The 17,420-nt window shown below is 54.8% G+C and overlaps 1 protein-coding gene across 1 annotated transcript in view; it reads left to right on the top strand.

The window, feature by feature from the left end:
- Aacs (acetoacetyl-CoA synthetase) overlaps positions 1-16,891 on the top strand; it is a 42,403-nt gene extending 25,512 nt beyond the window's left edge. The window contains exons 6-18 of the mRNA XM_052168112.1: positions 841-955; positions 1,221-1,302; positions 3,966-4,113; positions 7,489-7,569; positions 8,573-8,697; positions 10,423-10,487; positions 10,621-10,743; positions 11,787-11,900; positions 12,303-12,428; positions 13,151-13,220; positions 13,382-13,440; positions 14,148-14,350; positions 15,689-16,891. Coding sequence (XP_052024072.1) covers positions 841-955; positions 1,221-1,302; positions 3,966-4,113; positions 7,489-7,569; positions 8,573-8,697; positions 10,423-10,487; positions 10,621-10,743; positions 11,787-11,900; positions 12,303-12,428; positions 13,151-13,220; positions 13,382-13,440; positions 14,148-14,350; positions 15,689-15,826 — 1,449 coding nt within the window. The 3' untranslated portion in view covers positions 15,827-16,891. The remainder of the gene's footprint in view (positions 1-840; positions 956-1,220; positions 1,303-3,965; positions 4,114-7,488; positions 7,570-8,572; positions 8,698-10,422; positions 10,488-10,620; positions 10,744-11,786; positions 11,901-12,302; positions 12,429-13,150; positions 13,221-13,381; positions 13,441-14,147; positions 14,351-15,688) is intronic.
- The last annotated feature ends 529 nt before the right edge of the window (positions 16,892-17,420 follow it).

Raw genomic sequence — 17,420 nt, 5'->3', positions numbered from 1 at the left:
AAGCACAGAGAGGAGAGGAATAGAGCCCCTCCTGGGCCAAGATGCCTCCGCCTGCCTGGCCTGCTTCCCTGGCAGTGATGCCCGCCTCCTGGCCTCTCCTGGGTAGGGGGCTGAGGACGTCTACCTCAGTACTTTGATCTGTTCCCCTTGGGGCTGCAGCAGAGGGGTCCCAAGGCTGTGCCTGTCCACATTTATTTGTATGGGAGGTAGGAAAGGGCTACCCTTGGTTGGCTGTGGATCCCTCCCCTCCCCTGTGTATGGTACACAGTTCTGTGGGTGAGCCTGCTTTTCCCGGCAGGGTTTACTGAGCGGTACCCATTCTTACAGGAGAATGTAAACACTTATAGGAGGATGCAGGCTCCTCCTGCATCAATGTTTCAGAGAACCTTGCACCTCTCCAGGAGGCAGACATAGGTTTGTGGAGGTCTGTGGTAGGTGCGGCGAGGACCCTCTGCTGGGGGACTTGGACCTTTTAGGACATGCGTTTGAGTCTGCAGTCTTTTTTTTTTTTTTTTGGTTTTTCGAGACAGGGTTTCTCTGTGTAGCCCTGGCTGTCCTGGAACTCACTCTGTAGACCAGGCTGGCCTCGAACTCAGAAATCCGCCTGCCTCTGCCTCCCAAGTGCTGGGATTACAGGTGTGCGCCACCACACCCGGCTGAGTCTGCAGTCTTTTTTGGGTGGCCCCCCCCCCCCCCCCCGCTTCCTAGATGTGGCTGGGGTTTGTGTGGCCTGCCTGTGTTAGCTGCAGATGCTAGGGACAAATGGCTGCGTCCAGTGCTGACAATGGCGTTTCCTCTCCTGCCTGTAGAGTCTCCGATGACCCATCCTCTCATTTTCAGGGTGTTCTGGATCGGTTTTCTCAAATTCAGCCGAAACTTATCTTCTCAGTGGAGGCTGTTGTCTACAACGGCAAGGAGCACGGGCACCTGGAGAAGCTGCAGCGAGTTGTGAAAGGTACTCGGGGTCCTGCCCCGGGGGCGTGTATGCACCAGTCAGATTTGTGTGTTCCCGGAGTCCCGAGTTTACTTATGTGCATGTACATGCACACAGAGATGGGACTCTCCGCAGGAGTTCTGGATGCATGTGCATGTGTGCGAAGAGAGGGGTTGCCCCAGAAGTCCTGTGGGCCACACACCCCAGCCCCGCCCCTCAGATGGTGCTGGGCGCATGCTCAGACAACAGTTGAGCCTTGACCTTGTCCCACCCACTCCTCCTTCAGGACTGCCTGACCTGCAGCGCGTGGTGCTGATCCCCTATGTCCTCCCAAGGGAGAAGATAGACATTTCCAAGATCCCCAACAGGTGAGGACCCCCCCTCCCCCCACGCGCGCTGGGCTAGGACCGGGATATCTGATGTCCTGAAAGCCTCACTGGTACGGAGCCCGGGAAGCCTCCAGGATGAGTCTCCACACCACACAGCAACGAATTGTTCAGCTTCCTTCCTATCTTGCTGGGGTCTGGGAGGGCTCCAGGCATGGCTTCGTGGACTGGGCGGAGGAGGCTGGTGTTACATAACTTGTGTGCGTGGGCATGCTCCCACGTGTAACCCGTGTGGCCCGGCACACTCAGGGTTGTTCTTGCATGTGGATGCTGTGTGAGTGGACTTGTATGTGGATCTGTGGGTTCCTCCTTTGTGGATCTCACCAAGTACAAAGGGCAAGCATTTGGAAAACATGAGTCTGCACTGAGCATGTGCAGACCTTATGGGGGCGGGGCACTGCGTACACAGCATTCCTACTGTGTGTCTTCTGGAGGTGACCCAGGGCCGGGAGCATGTGTTGATACTGTTGCCTTCTACAAAGAGGTCTACATACTGGAGATTTTGGTCCCTACAGGGGGTTGAGGGGTGTTGGTCACAAACCCCAGGACACTGGGGCACGATGCAGTTTGTTTCTGACTGCTGCTGACCCCTCCTTTGCTGTTCTGGTAGTTTGTCCGTGATTAGGTCAAGGGTTTTTTGTTTGTTTTTTTTTGTTTGTGGACCTTTTGATCTTCTAGGGACAGCTCAAATGACCTGGTAACTCTTTCAGGGATCTTCCCCTCAGCCTTAGCTCATGCTAAAGGCAGGCAGGTTCGAACAAACAAACAAAGATTTAGTGGGTGGGTATTAAAATATTTGCCTAAAAGTCTTATAAGGTGGGGAGATATAAAGATTTGTACTGAATTTTTATTGAGTTCTTTGTACTGAACATGGAGTTAGTATTTGGTGAAGACTTCTTTGCTATTTCTTTTTGTTTGTTTGTTTGTTTTGTTTTTTGGATTTGTTTTTTTCAAGACAGGGTTTCTCTGTGTAGCCCTGGCTGTCCTGGAACTTACTCTGTAGACCAGGCTGGCCTGGAACTCAGAAATCCGCCTGCCTCTGCCTCCCTTTGCTATTTCTTACACTGCTGACTGGCCTTGGGGTCTGTTCCTCATGGGGCTCTTGCTTCCTGGGAAGAGTGCTGGGAGCAACATGCAGTTTGGCAAGGCCTGCTTGGGTTCTGATCCCAGCTGGGTGGCCCTGTGACTGCCACTCACCTGTCTCTGCTCCCAGCATCCTCCAGATGCGGATGGTACATCCCTCTGTGCCTTCAATAGTTCAGCACTGGTACAAGTGTGTAGTTGGCTGTGGGTAACGTGTGTCCTCTCGAGGCCCAGTAGGTTCTGTCCCTTGAAGCCACCCACAACCACGGCAGTGTGTGAGTCCGTTGTGAGCCTTTCCCGGTGTTTTCACCTGTGGCTCTGGGCCCTTTGCTTGACCCTGGTAACTTACAGCCAGATAGCAGGAGAACCTCATTCGCTGGTTGCTTTTGCTCTGTATAACATGCAGAAGTCCCCTCAGTAGACCCCAGGTGCTGAGTGCTGCCATTGTTTCCTCAAGATTGCTGGCTGTCACAGATACACCTCAAGGGTGGACTGCTGGTTCAGAGAGTGCAGGCCAGAGCCACTCCTGTTTTTTTTTTTTTTTTCTTGTTTGTTTGTTTTTTCATTTTTAGAAGAGAAAGGCAATGGTTATTTACTGTGAATTACAGAGCCTTTGAAAGAAAGGGCTTTTCTCTGTGGGAAGCGTCCATTAGACTGGCGCTCCATCAAACAGGACTGCGGAGGAGGTGTGCGTGGGGGGGCTGCTGTCAGAATCATTTGGAATGTCCTTTGTTAAGGCTCTCCCCTGGTCTCTGGGGCACGACTGCTCATGCCTGGTTGGGCGGGTTTTGGTGTCATAGCCTCAGCAGATCATTCAGTCGAATGACATCCCACCTCCTTGCCTGGACGAGGGAGTTTGATTTGTCAGAAAATGGGGACCCGCTGTTCCTATTTGTTCTGTGGTTCTGGGCCACCCACATCTGGTAGCTTCTGGTGGCTGTGGGCTGAGGCAGGGCAGGCTTGGGTTCGTCGCATTTATTCTAGGTCAGCCGTTTACACAAGACTGCTAGCAGGAGGCCCCAGGAGGTCATAAATGAGGGCGACACAGATTTGCTTGTGGTAGCTTCCGGCCTTGCCTTCCTGATGGGGCCTCGCTGCCTCTGCCCTAGGGTGGGGAAGCCTTCAGGTTCAGGAGTGGGGCAGGGACTCCTGTCCCTGGCTGCTCATCAGAAGGCGGAGGGTGAACAAGCAAGTGGACTGGTCCACACTGGTCCTGGGGCTGTGGATAGTGGATAGGCTTGCTGGTGTGTGTGTATGCACGCGTGTGTGGTGTCTCTAAAAGCCAGCCCTTGATCCAAGCAACTCCAGTGTCCAATCCTCATGTTCCATTGCCTTCCCCTTTAGCCACCTTGGATTTGGGAGCCCGACTCTTCTCTTTCTCAGGCATAGGGCTTCCTTCCATACCCACTCAGGATCCTTGTATACCAGGCAAGCCAGTGCTCCAGGCTCTTGTGGTAGATGTGGAGGGATCTTGGGCCCTGATCTAGCTGGGAGCAGAATCAGCAGAGCTGTTCTGGCATTCTGGAATGTTCACTGTTGGTTTCTCCTGTTCCCACCTGCAGTGTGTTCCTGGATGATTTTCTGGCTAGCGGGACAGGTGCGCAGGCGCCGCAGCTCGAGTTTGAACAGCTGCCCTTCAGCCACCCTCTGTTCATCATGTTCTCCTCGGGCACGACCGGAGCGCCCAAGTGCATGGTGCACTCTGCTGGGGTAGGTGTCTTCCTCTGCTGGGCCGACGGCCATCAGACTGGTCCCTTCTGCAGAGTCCCCAGGATGCTGCTTTTCTCTAAATGAGATGCCTGGGGGTGGGGGTGGGGCGGGGCAATGGAACATTGCAGTCTTGGGGCTGTGGAGGCTGAGATAGACCAGGGTGGTGTGGATTGTGCTGTAGCCAGGTGTCTTAGTCAGGGTTTCTATTCCTGCACACACATCATGACCAAGAAGCAAGTTGGGGAGGAAAGGGTTTATTGAGCTTACACTTCCACACTGCTGTCCATCACCAAAGGAAGTCAGGACTGGAACTCAAGCAGGTCAGGAAGCAGGAGCTGATGCAGAGGCCATGGAGGGATGTTTCTTACTGGCTTGCTTCCCCTAGCTAGCTCAGCCTGCTCTCGTATAGAACCCAAGAATACCAGCCCAGGGATGGTACCACCCACAAGGGGCCCTCACCACTTGATCACTAATTGAGAAAATGCCCCACAGCTGGATCTCATGGAGGCATTTCCTCACCTGAAGCTCCTTTATCTGTGATAACTCCAGCCTGAGTCAAGTTGACACACAAAACTAGCCAGTACACCAGGGCAGGATGTACCCGGTGAGCCAGCCAGGGATGGGGTCCCTGTTGCGATGTGCCCAGGTTGTGGCGCCCATAGGGGGTTGTGAGTTCAGAGGGGTGGGCTGCTGTCCTTTCCAAAAGGCAAGCAGGAAAGAGGACGGACAGTGCCAGCGCATCTGTGCAAGGGATGTGGCGGCAGGGGACAGTCCTAGAGTGTGTTGTGGATCTGAGCAGGAGCTGGGTGGCCTTTGAAACTGACATGGGACTGTAGGTTGTGGTTAGGAAAAAACCACTCGAGAACCACGAGGTTCTGTTAAAAGTCTTATTTGACTCTGAGCTTCCTGTGCTGTGAGACTAGAGGCTCACATGAGGGAAACCTGCTTTTTAGGGGTGGGAAACGAAGCCCGAGTCAGTGGGGTCAGCTTCTCCCACAGCCTCCGTCCCTGCCTGTCAGGGGCCTCTCACACGGCCTCAGGTCACACGGCCTCAGGTGGCCTCTCATGAGGCGCCTGGGCTTTAATCTGTTTTCTGTTCCTGAATGCTTCAGATAGGGGAGGGTCTGGTGAGGGCTCACGGGCCACCCTTCTTTTTTTTTTTTTTTTTTGGATTTTGGTTTTTTCAAGACAGGGTTTCTCTGTGTAGCCCTGGCTGTCCTGGAACTCACTCTGTAGACCAGGCTGGCCTCGAACTCAGAAATCCGCCTGCCTCTGCCTCCCAGAGTGCTGGGATTACAGGCCTGCGCCACCACCTTGTGGCTGTGGGCCACCGTTCTTCCTGCCAGGTGAATTTAAGAAAGACTGATAGGAAGGTCATGTGTCGCCCGGGCAGTGGTGGCACTTGGGAGGCAGAGGCAGGTGGATTTCTGAGTTACAGGCCAGCCTGGGCTACAGAGTGAGTTCCAGGACAGCCAGGGCTATAACAGAGACCCTGACTCAAACAAAACAAAACAAAACAAAAATCAAGAACACCCCCCCCCCTCCAAAAAAAGGAGAGGCACACATTCTCTGTCTTCACCCCACTAACTAAGCATCGTTATGGTTTGAGAGCTCTTCCACTACTCCCTTTTGTTGTTAATGTTATTTGAGGCAAGGTCTGACTGGCCTGGATTGCCCTTGAATATGGCAATCCTCCTGCCTCAGCTTCCCAATCACTGGCATGTGTTACTGCTCTACAGTGGAGAGTTCATTTGCCTTGAAGATAGGTAACCATGGGCCAGGTGAGAGGGGCGTGTCGTCCTGGTGTGTGGGGGTCAGAGGTCATTGCTGATGTACTGCTCGGGTCCCTGAGTTCTTGAGAGGGTTTTTGAAAGCAGGGTCCCGTTCCTTCCTTGGACATCAGGGCCAGGGCTGCGGCTCAGTGACATGGCTTCTGCCCAGCACATGTGCACCCTGGGTTCCATTCCCAGCACTGAAAGAGAAAAAAAATGAAACTCTCGTTTGAGACCCAGGGATAGTACTGCTGTGTCACCTCCCTGAGGGAAGGCATTTAATAATCAAAGGATAAGTGTGCGCTTGAGCCTGGAGGAGAAGAACATTGCTTTCTTTTGAGCTTAGAACCTGAGGGTGACAAGCAGGCACGTGGCGGTGTGACCCTTGGGAGGACGCTCACGCCTGCTGCAGATCCACAGTGAGAGGAAAGGGAAGAGCCCCCTCTGGGAGGTGACTTCTTTCAACCTTGTGTTTGTTAGTTCTCGGTGGCTGTGGTAAATTCCCCATCGAAAAGCAGCGTAGAGGAGAAAAGAGATTCTCCTGGCTTACAGGTCCCATCAGGCCAACAGGAACGCAAGACCACTTGGGAGCCAGGAAGTGGAGAACAGGAAGTGGGGCCAAACTTTAAAACCTGAAAGATGCGCTTCTTCTAGGAAAGCTCCCTCTTAAGGGTCCATAACTTCCCAAACAGCGCCACCTGCTGGAGGCGGGTGGGGTGTTCACTTATATAAGCCTGTGGGGACATCTGCCATTCAAATTACAGCGACTTGTATGGAGGCCTCCCTTTGATTGGCTTGTCCTTTGACGTCTCTTGAGTGTGAGTGTGTGACACGTGGGGTCTTGCGCCAGCCCTGTGGCTTTTCTGTGGCCTGGGAGCCTCTCTGTGAGCCTGGTGCTCATACCTGTGGGCGAGGCCCAGACAGTGAGCTGATCATTCTCAGCCATGACAGGGTGGCATCCCCAACCTGTCCTCAGGCTCTCACAGGGGATCCAGAATAGAGGCAGGAAAACCATGGTTGAGGGTGAAGTCGTGGGCAGTGGGCACTCTCTGTGCTAGGTAGCTGAGCTCAGCTCTGAGAAGGACGCCCACCCCTCCCCGCCCCTGCCAGTGTCCGGCCAGAGCCGCTGGGAATGCGCATGCGCATGAGCAGGCTAGGGGCTGCTGAGCTGCCTGGGGGAAGCAGGTGGAGGGCCGGGAGGAGGGCCTTTCCTAGGCTGCGTTTTGTGGGCTTGGAGCCTGGGAAAATTGCCTACTGCACTAGTAAAGGTGGGGGTTGGGTGGGAGGGGTCCTGTGTGGTCCCCTCTGTGGCGGTGTCCCTGAACTCCATGTTTAGATATCTTCTCCCAGGAGGAGCCCAAGGGTGGTCACACGAATGCCCTTGGCCCTTGGGCTTTCTCTCCCATCTCAGTGAGGTCGCCTGATGGTGTCCCTGTTGGGATGGGCCCCGAGAGCGCGTGGGCGGGTGGGGAGAGCTGGGGTTTTCTGATTGATGCTCAGATGGCACTAGAGCTGGAGAGCTCCAGCCAGGTTTCTCAGGGAAGGGGAGATGGGCGCTGCATCTCACCGTGTCTCGCGCTCCCTCCCTCCCTCCCTCCTGCAGGGCACCCTCATCCAGCACCTGAAGGAGCACGTGCTACACGGCAACATGACAAGCAGTGACATCCTGCTCTACTACACCACGGTGTGTCCTGCGGCCCCTCCGGGGCTGTGCGGTACAAGGGATGGCAGGCGGGTGTAGTCGCTCCTGCCCGGTGGCTTAGAGCAGCGTGGGCGCTGCCGTTAACCCCGAGCTTGAGTTGGGAGTTGGGGAGTTCCTGTCCAGTCTGGGGAGGTTCCAGAAGGATCCAGCAGTGTCTCTTGGGTGGCAAACCGGGACTGGCTCATGTCCTTTTTTTCAGTGCCGAGGACTGAGCCCAGGTCCTCAAGCAACTAGGCAAGTGCTCTACCACCGAACCACATCTGTAGTCCTTTATTGTTTTCATTCTGAGGCAGCATCTGGCTGAATTGTCCAGGCTATCTCGAACTTAACCCTGTAACCCAGGCTAGCATTGACCTTTTGACTCTCTGCTGCGCAGACCCCCAGATCCTGGGATTACAGCATGCACAGCACACCCTCACTACCTGGATATCTCCACCTCCTAATACTGAGCCCAGGCTCTGGGTGACTCTCAGACTCCCCAGCAAGTGTGCCCAGGCTTCCCAGGGAGATGTGTCTTCTGTCCCTCTGGGTCATGTAGGGGAGCTCACGTGCCTCTTTTGGCCTCCACGTTGGAGAATTCCTGCTGAACCTTGCCTCCCTTAGTCCCCTGTATCCCCAGAGATGGAGGAGTAGTTAATGGCCTGGGTGAGTCACTTCCTTTTAAAACCTTTTTTGGCCAGATGGTAGTAGCACCTGCCTTTAATCCCTTAATCCCAGCACTCAGAAGGCAGAGGCAGGTGGATCTCTTGAGTTGGAGGCCAGCCTGGTCTATAGAGTGAGTTCCAGGACAGCCAGGGCTATGCAGAGAAACCCTGTGTTGAAACACCAAAACCAAAAAGCTATTTTTTGTTTGTTTCTTTTAGACTGGGCTTTACAGTGTAGTTTAGGCTACAGTGCTTCAGCCTCCTCTCCCTGCTGCCCCCTAGTGCTAGGATTTGGGGCCTGCACCTCTGCCTGGCTCACCTGGTCTCCCTGTTTGTGGCAGGTCGGCTGGATGATGTGGAATTGGATGGTGTCAGCCCTGGCCACAGGCGCATCTCTGGTCCTGTATGATGGCTCCCCGCTGGTGCCGACACCCAATGTGTTGTGGGACCTTGTGGACAGGATAGGGTAGGTAGCTGGGTCCTGCGCTGCTGACAGAGCAGCAAGTTGTCGTTCTTTGTCGCTGGCGGAGGCTCAGCATCAGACAGAGCTAACATCCCCCTCTGTTTGAGTGCTCTGTCTTTCTGCTTGAGCCCTGGAGGACTCTGGAAGCAGCGGGGATGGAGGACGGGACAGGTTCCACCCTTAGCACTGCTGCTTGTGGAATGGGCAGGACACAGCATCGAACAACTCTGGTGGTTGAGGATTATGAAAATGTTGTCCATAGAGACCTCTGTGCTGCCAGCCCTTGGTAGATGAACCCCTCGCCAGGGATCAAAGCTCAGACTTCCGGTGCTAGGAGTACTGCTCCACCATGCTCCGTCACGAGCGGGAGCCACTATGGTAGAAGCAGAAGGAGCTGCTAGTGGCTTCTTTTGGTTGTTGCTGCTTTGTTCTTTGTGTTTTTGAGACAGGGATTAAAGGCATGTACTATCACTGAACAGCTTTTTATTTTAATTTTAAACACTTTAACACTTAATTATTTTGTATGTGGGCATGTGCATGCTGTAGTGTGCAAGTGGAGGTCAGAGATAAACTTTTTGGAGTCACATTTCTCCTTCTACCATGTGGGTTGTGGGGATTTGAACTCAGGTCTTCAGGCTTGGTGGCAATCACCTTTACCCATTGAGCTGGCCCACTGCTGGTCTTTTAAAATCTTGGGCCATTAACATTTTCCATAAAACTGCCTGGCTGGGATGATGCTATTAAAATCCCAACATGTGGCTTACAGTGTCAATGAGGAATATATTCGGGTGAGACGGCAGTTGACCAAAGGTTAGTCATACCCCTTGGCGCCTGCTAGCCAAGCTTCAGGAAAAGAAACTGGTTTTGGTGTGGGGTAGGTGTGTAGTGCGGAGTTGGGGGCAAGCTGCCAGGAGGGGCAGGGAGAGGGAGGTGACTGTACTCGGGGTCTCTGAGTTCCAGTGTAGTGTGTGATACATGTGTATGAGATTATGTTGATATGTTCATGTACGCATGTGAAAGTGCATGTGCACATGAGATTACATATGCATGTGTGTGCACGAGTGTGAACTGCAGCTGTGTGTGCATGCATGAGTGTGAAGCCGAGTGTGAACTGCAGCTGTGTGCATGCATGAGTGTGAAGCCATTGTGCTCAAAGACATACTAAAAAAAAAAAAAAAAGAAGAAACCCTTTTGTCTTGGAGCCAGAGGCACTGGTCAGATTCAGGAGGCTGGCAGCATCCTTAGGATGTCAAGGTTTTCATACCTGCACACAAGCCAGGAATGAGCCTTTAGACTGTGGTATCAGGTCCTAATTGGCAGCATAGCACATCGCCAGCTCCCAGGCTCAGACTAGACCCTCTAAGGGTGGTTTTACTCATGGAGGTCAGCCTGTGGAGAGGAGGTTCTGGTTAAAGAGGGGGCCAGAGTTCTGCGGTCTCTCTCTTGGGATAGAGGGTGGTCGCCCATCTGTGAGAGCAGTATGGCAGTAAGATAGCCCTCACTGGGCGTGGCCTTTGTTGCCCTGGAGAGAGTCGGTCACTCCCACTATCATCAGGGCATCTGTCCCAGGAGGAGCCCTGCTGGCCCTGGGGGCCAGGCTGGCGATAGGGCAGAGGTGTCTGGGAACAGAAATGGGAAGTCGGGAGCTGCAAGGCTATGGCTGGAGGCTGTGACTGAGGGTGGGAAGCTTTGGGGACATGAGGGTGCTTTCTCTCACCCATGTCACAGTATCACCATCCTGGGGACGGGAGCCAAGTGGCTGTCAGTGCTGGAGGAGAAGGACATGAAGCCAGGTGAGTGTCCCCGCCCCTGTTCCCAGAGCCACCCACCCCTTCGGGAGCTGCCATCTATTCCAGCTGAGCTCTACATTTGAGTTTGGCGGAGGGCAGTGGGCTTGGTTTCATCTCTGGACAATTTTGCCCCCAGTGGAAACTCACAACCTCCACACGCTCCACACGATCCTGTCTACCGGCTCGCCGCTGAAAGCCCAGAGCTACGAGTATGTGTACAGATGCATCAAGAGCACCGTGCTCCTCGGCTCCATCTCAGGTAGGACCAAAGACAGGCTGCCGGAGGAATGGGCAATGGAAGCGAAGTGTGCGGTGGCCCTGGGAAGCTGTGGTTTGGGGGGAGTTGCAGTGAGGGGAGCAGGGTATCTACATGGACTTTACACCTCTCTGGACTCCTTCCTGGGAGTCCACAACCCCACTGTGTGTGTGTGTGTCTGTGTGTGTGTGCGCGTGCGCGCGTGTGTCTCTTAGTCAGGGTTTTTATTCCTGCACAAACATCATGACCAAGAAGCAAGTTGGGGAGGAAAGGGTTTATTCAGCTTACACTTTTGCGTTGCTGTTCATCACTAAAGGAAGTCAGGACTGGAACTCAAGCAGGTCAGGAAGCAGGAGCTGATGCAGAGGCCATGGAGGGATGTTTCTTACTGGCTTGCTTCCCCTGGCTTGCTCAGCCTGCTCTCTTAACCCAAGATTATCAGCCCAGGGATGGTACCACCCACAAGGGGCCCTCCCCACTTGACCACTAATTGAGAAAATGCTCCACAGCTGGATCTCCTGGAGGCATTTCCTCACCTGAAGCTCCTTTCTCTGTGATAACTCCAGCCTGTGTCAAGTTGACACACAAAACCAGCTGTTCCCCTCCCCACCCCTCTGTGTGTGTGTGTGTGTGTGTGTGTGTGTGATATGCAGTATAGAGAATATGTCTGTCTGAGGTGTGTGGTATGTATGTGTATCTGAGGAAGAGGGAGGGGGAGGTGTGCCATCAGGTAACGCTCCTATGTGTCTATCTTAAGTCTTGGGCTTACATGTGACCAGCTGAGAGCATTTTCTCCAAGTCCTTAGGTGGGGAGGCTCTGTTAGCAAGAATGTCACCAGACACGGGGACAGATAGAGAGCTGGGTCCAGTCTCGGTCACTGCTGGCTTTCTCTGCAAAGAAACCCTTGCAGTCATGCATGTGTCTGCAGCAGGGTGGTACCTGTCCAGGCAGCTCCGCATCTTGCTGACTGGGAACCCTGAAGGTTGCCTGTCCTCAAGTGTCGTCTCTCTCTGGAGGGTCACCTGTCCTCTGCTGTTGCTTGCAGGTGGCACTGACATCATCTCCTGCTTCATGGGTCAGAACTCATCTATTCCAGTGTACAAGGGTGAGATCCAAGCCCGGAACCTCGGCATGGCCGTGGAAGCCTGGGACGAGGACGGTGAGTGACTCCTGACCCTCCTGGGATGTGAGGAGGGAGAATCGTGGGCAGATGTGCCCCTGCTTGTCATGGTTCTCCAGCTCCCAAAGCGGGCAGTGCTCATTCTCCCACGGGCAGTGATGCCCTTTCCCACGGGTGGGTTTTGCACTCATAGGTTCCTTGACCCTAGTCTCAGAAAAACAGGTGTTCAGACAGATGCCATGAGCTGAGTGGGTAGCAGGTTGTGTGGAAATGCAGTTGCGCACACGCAGGTGGATCACTCTCGTCTGTACATAGCAGAGCTGTGTCCCAAGTGGGAGCGGGAGCATAGGAAGGGCGTGTGTGCCAGGGCGTGTGTGCCAGGGCATGCGTGCCGGGGCGGGCTCATGAGTGCGCAAGGCTCAGTCTTCTCTCGAATGCCAGGAAAGGCCGTCTGGGGAGCGAGTGGCGAGCTGGTGTGCACCAAGCCCATGCCCTGCCAGCCCACGCACTTCTGGAACGATGAGAACGGCAGCAAGTACAGGAAGGCTTACTTCTCCAAGTTCCCAGGTAGGTGGGAGCAGGCTGGGGCCACGCCCTCCCTAGCCGGGGCTGGGCCTCTCTGCTCAAGCTGATACTCTTCCAACTCCTCTCCTGGGTGGGTCTCAGCATCTTACAGGTGTCAGCTCCAATTCATCCCAAGATGGCTGACTCCGCTCAGTCGATCCTAACCCACCCCTGCACTCCAGGCCTCCAGCCACCAGCTGTGCCGAGAGCCACATGAGCCCCTGGTTGGGGGACTGGGGCTGCCTGCCCGCTCTCTGGTCAGGGCTTGTCTGTTAGTGAAAGTGGCAGATGGGGGAGGGGATCTGGAGACAGAGGGGGGTGATGCTGATGTCGCAGACTGACTCAGGCCAGCTGCACCTTACACACTGACACCAGTTCCCCTTGTCAGGCTCCCTGTAGAGGACCCGCCTCTCCATGGCCCTGATTTCTCCTGCCTTGGTGACAGATGCTGTTTGTATGCTCAGTCCCCACAGGGGTTGGTGGTTTTGTGTGAATTGCATGTGAACAGTCACATGTGCTGAGGTCGCAGGCATGTGTCGACACACCTGACTCACACAGTCCACTGTCTCACCCCTCCCTGGCCAGCCCCAATGCTCAGCCGCACTCTGTCTGTTTTGAAATCGGTGGCCAGGGTCCCCTCCCTTCCATCCCTGCCTCCTGTGTCTGTCTAGGTGTATCCCAGCCCACCCCCTCAGTGTGACCAGTCTGTCCTGCTTTTCTTGAAGGTGTCTGGGCACACGGTGACTACTGTAGGATCAACCCCAAGACAGGAGGCATCATCATGCTGGGCCGGAGGTAAGGTGACCTCCTGCCGCTCCCTCTGGAGGTTCAGGGACATGTCCTGTGAAGTGAGAGAGGAGAGGGCAGCAGGTGGTAGTTGGGTGCTCGGGGAGGAGCCTGCCAAGAGGGACGGGGCACTGCCACACCCTTTAGTCACGTGCTTCTTGTCTCTGCAGCGATGGCACCCTCAACCCCAATGGCGTACGCTTCGGCAGCTCGGAGATCTACAACATCGGTTTGTGCGTCTCTCTGCTGCTCTTCCTCAGGTCCAGGGTGGTCCCACAGGACCAGGACCCTGATTCCTAAAGAGCTGGGTGAGGGTGGACATCCATGTAGCAGGGTGAGGGCTGGTCTCCATGCACGCGCCCTCTCTTCCAGAACATGTCTGGTCACACGGTGGCGCCTCCTAAGACCTCAGAAAGGGTAAAGGTTGGCTTTGGCCGACCTTCAGTTTTCATCTTCGCAGCAAGATTAGAGCATTGGTTACTCCCACCTCTGCCTTCTGGACAAGGATGCAGAGGCACAGAGAGGGTGTGTGAAGGCTAAAGGTCACACAGCACAATTCAGGACACCAGATACATATGTGTGAGGGACTCTCAAAGCTTCAGGCCTAGGGACTTAGTCCTGGCCCAGGTCCCAAAGCTACCCTTCTTGGGAGGTGGCCTCCCTTGTCATTCTGAAATCTAAGCCCTAGGTAGTGTTAGTCAGTGTTTCCAGGTGAGACCTGAACTCAGTTCCTCCTGCGCCTGGCCCCTTTCTCCCCGTCAGTGACATTTTAGTATATACGTATGTCGTATGCCCTCACCTGGGCATCTCCCCCATCCCCCCCCCATGCAGCTGTACCACCAGGTAGCCTGATGTCCTTCCTGTCTGACAGGTGACTTTAGCATGGTGGCCTGTGGAGAGCGTCCTGCAAAGCTATTTTTCTTTCTTCTTCCACAGTGGAAGCCTTCGATGAGGTGGAGGACAGCCTGTGCGTACCCCAGTACAATAGGGATGGCGAGGAGCGGGTAGTCCTGTTTCTGAAGATGGCATCTGGGCACACTTTCCAGCCTGAGCTTGTGAAGCGCATCCGCGAGGCCATCCGCCTTGGTCTGTCCGCCCGCCATGTGCCCAGCCTCATCCTGGAGACCCGAGGCATTCCAGTACGTTGTGTCTCGCCTGGGCCAATGAGAGCCTGGGCAGCCTGCTTGCGCTTCTATATGGGTACCACGTTGCCTAGCAACCACCTCCTCCCTCTCTCTCTTTCTTATAACAGACAGCATTCCCAGCAGCGTGTGTGGGATGGCATATTGGGGCTGATGGCCTGGGTATGGCCTGCAGACAGCTGTGGGAATGTGAACTCTGAGGGGAGCTGCAGATGTATGTGTGTTGGGGCGTTGTGGAGTCTGGGGAAGGGGCCTCTGAAGGCTCCCCATTCTGGCCCTGTCACGTTTGAGCTGGGGAATGGGGCCGTGCGTGTGCACACAGTTATTCATCCTTGCTGTGAGACTGCATTTCCGTGCTTGCGTGCTGCTTGGTAGACGATGGGTGGGAACGCGGCTCCTGGGTTGGGGGTGCCCCGAGCAGACCTGGAGTTGGGGGTGGACTCGGCTGAGCTGAGCTGGCTGAGAAGTCCTGCAGTGGTGTGCTGATGGGAGCGAGGCCGCTGATCTCGAGTACTAGGGCCAACCTGGGTGGCCTGCGCTCTGCCTGGGAAAGAGTTTTGACTGTGTCTTGGCCACCTAGGAGTGGGGAGGCAGAGAGCCTGAGGGGCACACTGTGGGTGTGTATGTGTGTATGTGTGAGTGCATGTATGTGTGTGTGTGTATGAGTGTGTGTGTGTGTGTGTGTGTGTGTGTGGGTGAGTGGGTGAGTAAGTGTGTGCATGTGTGGATAAGTGTGTGTGAGTGTGAGCGTGTGTGCCTGTGGGTGGGTAAGTGGATGAGTGAGTGGGTGAGTGAGTGTGTGCATGTGTGGATGAGTGTGTGTGAGTACTCGTATGCGTGGGTGTGGGAGTGAGTGGGTGTGTAGCCTGCCCCTCCGACACCCCTCTGGTCAGAGACAGGTCTGTTTTTACAAGTGCCTCACATCTGAAGAAAGCAGAAGCCGAGGAATGATCTGTCAGAGGGAGAGGCACCTGAGGCTGATGTGGCACCGCTCTGTGCCAGGGCCATGGTGGCCCCTGGTGTGCCCACTCCAGGGCCCTGCACTAGTGCCTGATGCGGTACACAGCATTGGAGACACACACGTGCTCACGTGGTTTTTGACCCAGGCATGGGGTCCATGGCAGGTTCCATGGACAGCATCAGCACTGCCTCGGCTGTCCTTGCCAACGGGTTCCCTTGGGTGCCTGTTGGTGCCCTGGCTTGTGTTCGTAGCCACTGCATAGCTGCTTTTATGGGTCTTTTTGGAAGCGAATGGGGGGCGGAACCCTGGTCGAGGCTGCTCTGCTGTCTCCAGTTTAAACACCCCTTTCTGTGTTTTCTGCGTCTGCCCCACAGTACACACTCAATGGTAAGAAAGTGGAGGTGGCCGTGAAGCAGGTGATGGCCGGGAGGACCGTGGAGCATCGGGGGGCCTTCTCCAACCCCGAGACCCTGGACCTGTACCGGGACATCCCTGAGCTGCAGGACTTCTGAGCCAACGGCTCGCACTCCGTCCAGCTGTGCATGTGATGGAACTTAGGGACACTTTAGAGACAGCAGCGGCTCCAGGTGGCCCTGGCACTGCGCCGCGCTCCACGGGCCCAGAAACAGCTTTCCTCTCTTGGAGTCATCAGTGGGGACCAGGTCTCCGGAGCTACAGGACGTACCTGGCCTTCGGAGACCAAAAGGGTACACTGAGGCTTGTCTCGGCCTGGCTGCTATTGGTCGGCACACAGCCTTGCAGGTGCGGGGCTGGTGACATCTGGTGACATCACACTGGAGGAGCGATGTGGCCTTCAGCCTCATGAGCCCGCTGGTCCATCTTGCTCTATGAAGGTGAAGTCTTACCTATACTCCCTGTCCTTAGCTGGCCTGATTTCCTCAGCCACACTGTCTTCTCAGGAGCTGACTGAAGCCAGAGCACCTGGCCCAGCATGCCTGTCACATCACAGCTGGCTGTTGGGACACCTGGGCTGATGGCTCCTGTACTGTCTGCCAAAGCCAGAACACCCTTCTAGGGAATTGTGGGTGAATCGTTTAGACAGCCCAGAGCCCCTCTGCGGTGGCAAGTCGCCTCTGCTGGCCGAGTGTCTCCGACTGTTTCTGGGTCTAAACAACACAGTGTTTGAATGTGTCAAGCGTTTTAATGTTAATTGAAGATCTGCCTTCTGGAGGCGCTTGAATCTCTGGGTGTCTACCCCAGTTTACCACTTAGCTGTGCGCTGGGCAGTGCGACCCTGGAGCCCTCTGGGGCTGGAGCTGCGGGGCCTCAGTGGGAAATGGCCCTGTGCTCCCTCCTAATAGTTCCTGGGCTCTTTCTGTTGTGACTGTCCTCTCTACATTTGTAAATGAAGTCTCAGGCTTTGGCTGCCAGGGCTCAATGGTGCTTCTTGCCTAGCACACGGAATATGTCATAAATCCTGGTGATTGCTTTTGTATTTTTTTTTTTTAAACTGAGCACAACATAAAACCTTCTAAAAATATCCTGGATTTTAAGTCAATAAGGGAAAAGTGCTATGAAGAATTTTATGGAATAAATCTGTGCTATGCACACCTGTCCATGCGCAGTCCGCCTGTGTTTCTCCGAGGTGATTAGACCTCCAGGTTTGGTCAGTTGTACCAGTGTCAGCTCGCTGCTGTTCCCTGAGGTGGTGTGGCCCGGCACAAGTTGTATAATAGTGTATTTTTCTGGGCTCTTGGTATTTAGCGCTGTCCTAGATTGTGTTAGGTCAGTGTCTTGGGCCTGTGCATACCCTGGGTCTTCCTGCTTCCTGGAGCTGGATCACAGGGCAGCTTTATCATAAGAGTCTCCCTGGATTTTGCCAGCTGGCCACAGACCCCAGTTCAACCCTCCATAGCCTGCCTACCACAGAGAGCAGGTGACAGTCCCGATTCTAGGATGCAGGAGCATCCAGCCCCCGTGGTGTGCTGCGCTCCAGCATTCCCAGTGTGGTTGCCTTAAATCCTCTGCCTTGGTGGTATCAGCTGGCTCATTCCCACGAAGCCTTTCATCCATCCCTGTTCCTGCTGGAAGCGGTAAGGGATGGAGGCCTGGCCTCATGTGCCTCTGTCAACAGACTGATGGCTT

This window comes from Apodemus sylvaticus, chromosome 22, assembly GCF_947179515.1.
Source record: "Apodemus sylvaticus chromosome 22, mApoSyl1.1, whole genome shotgun sequence".
Classification (NCBI taxonomy): Eukaryota; Metazoa; Chordata; class Mammalia; order Rodentia; family Muridae; genus Apodemus; species Apodemus sylvaticus.
Note: the sequence above shows the minus strand (reverse complement) of the source record. Positions and strands in the feature narration are given on the sequence as shown.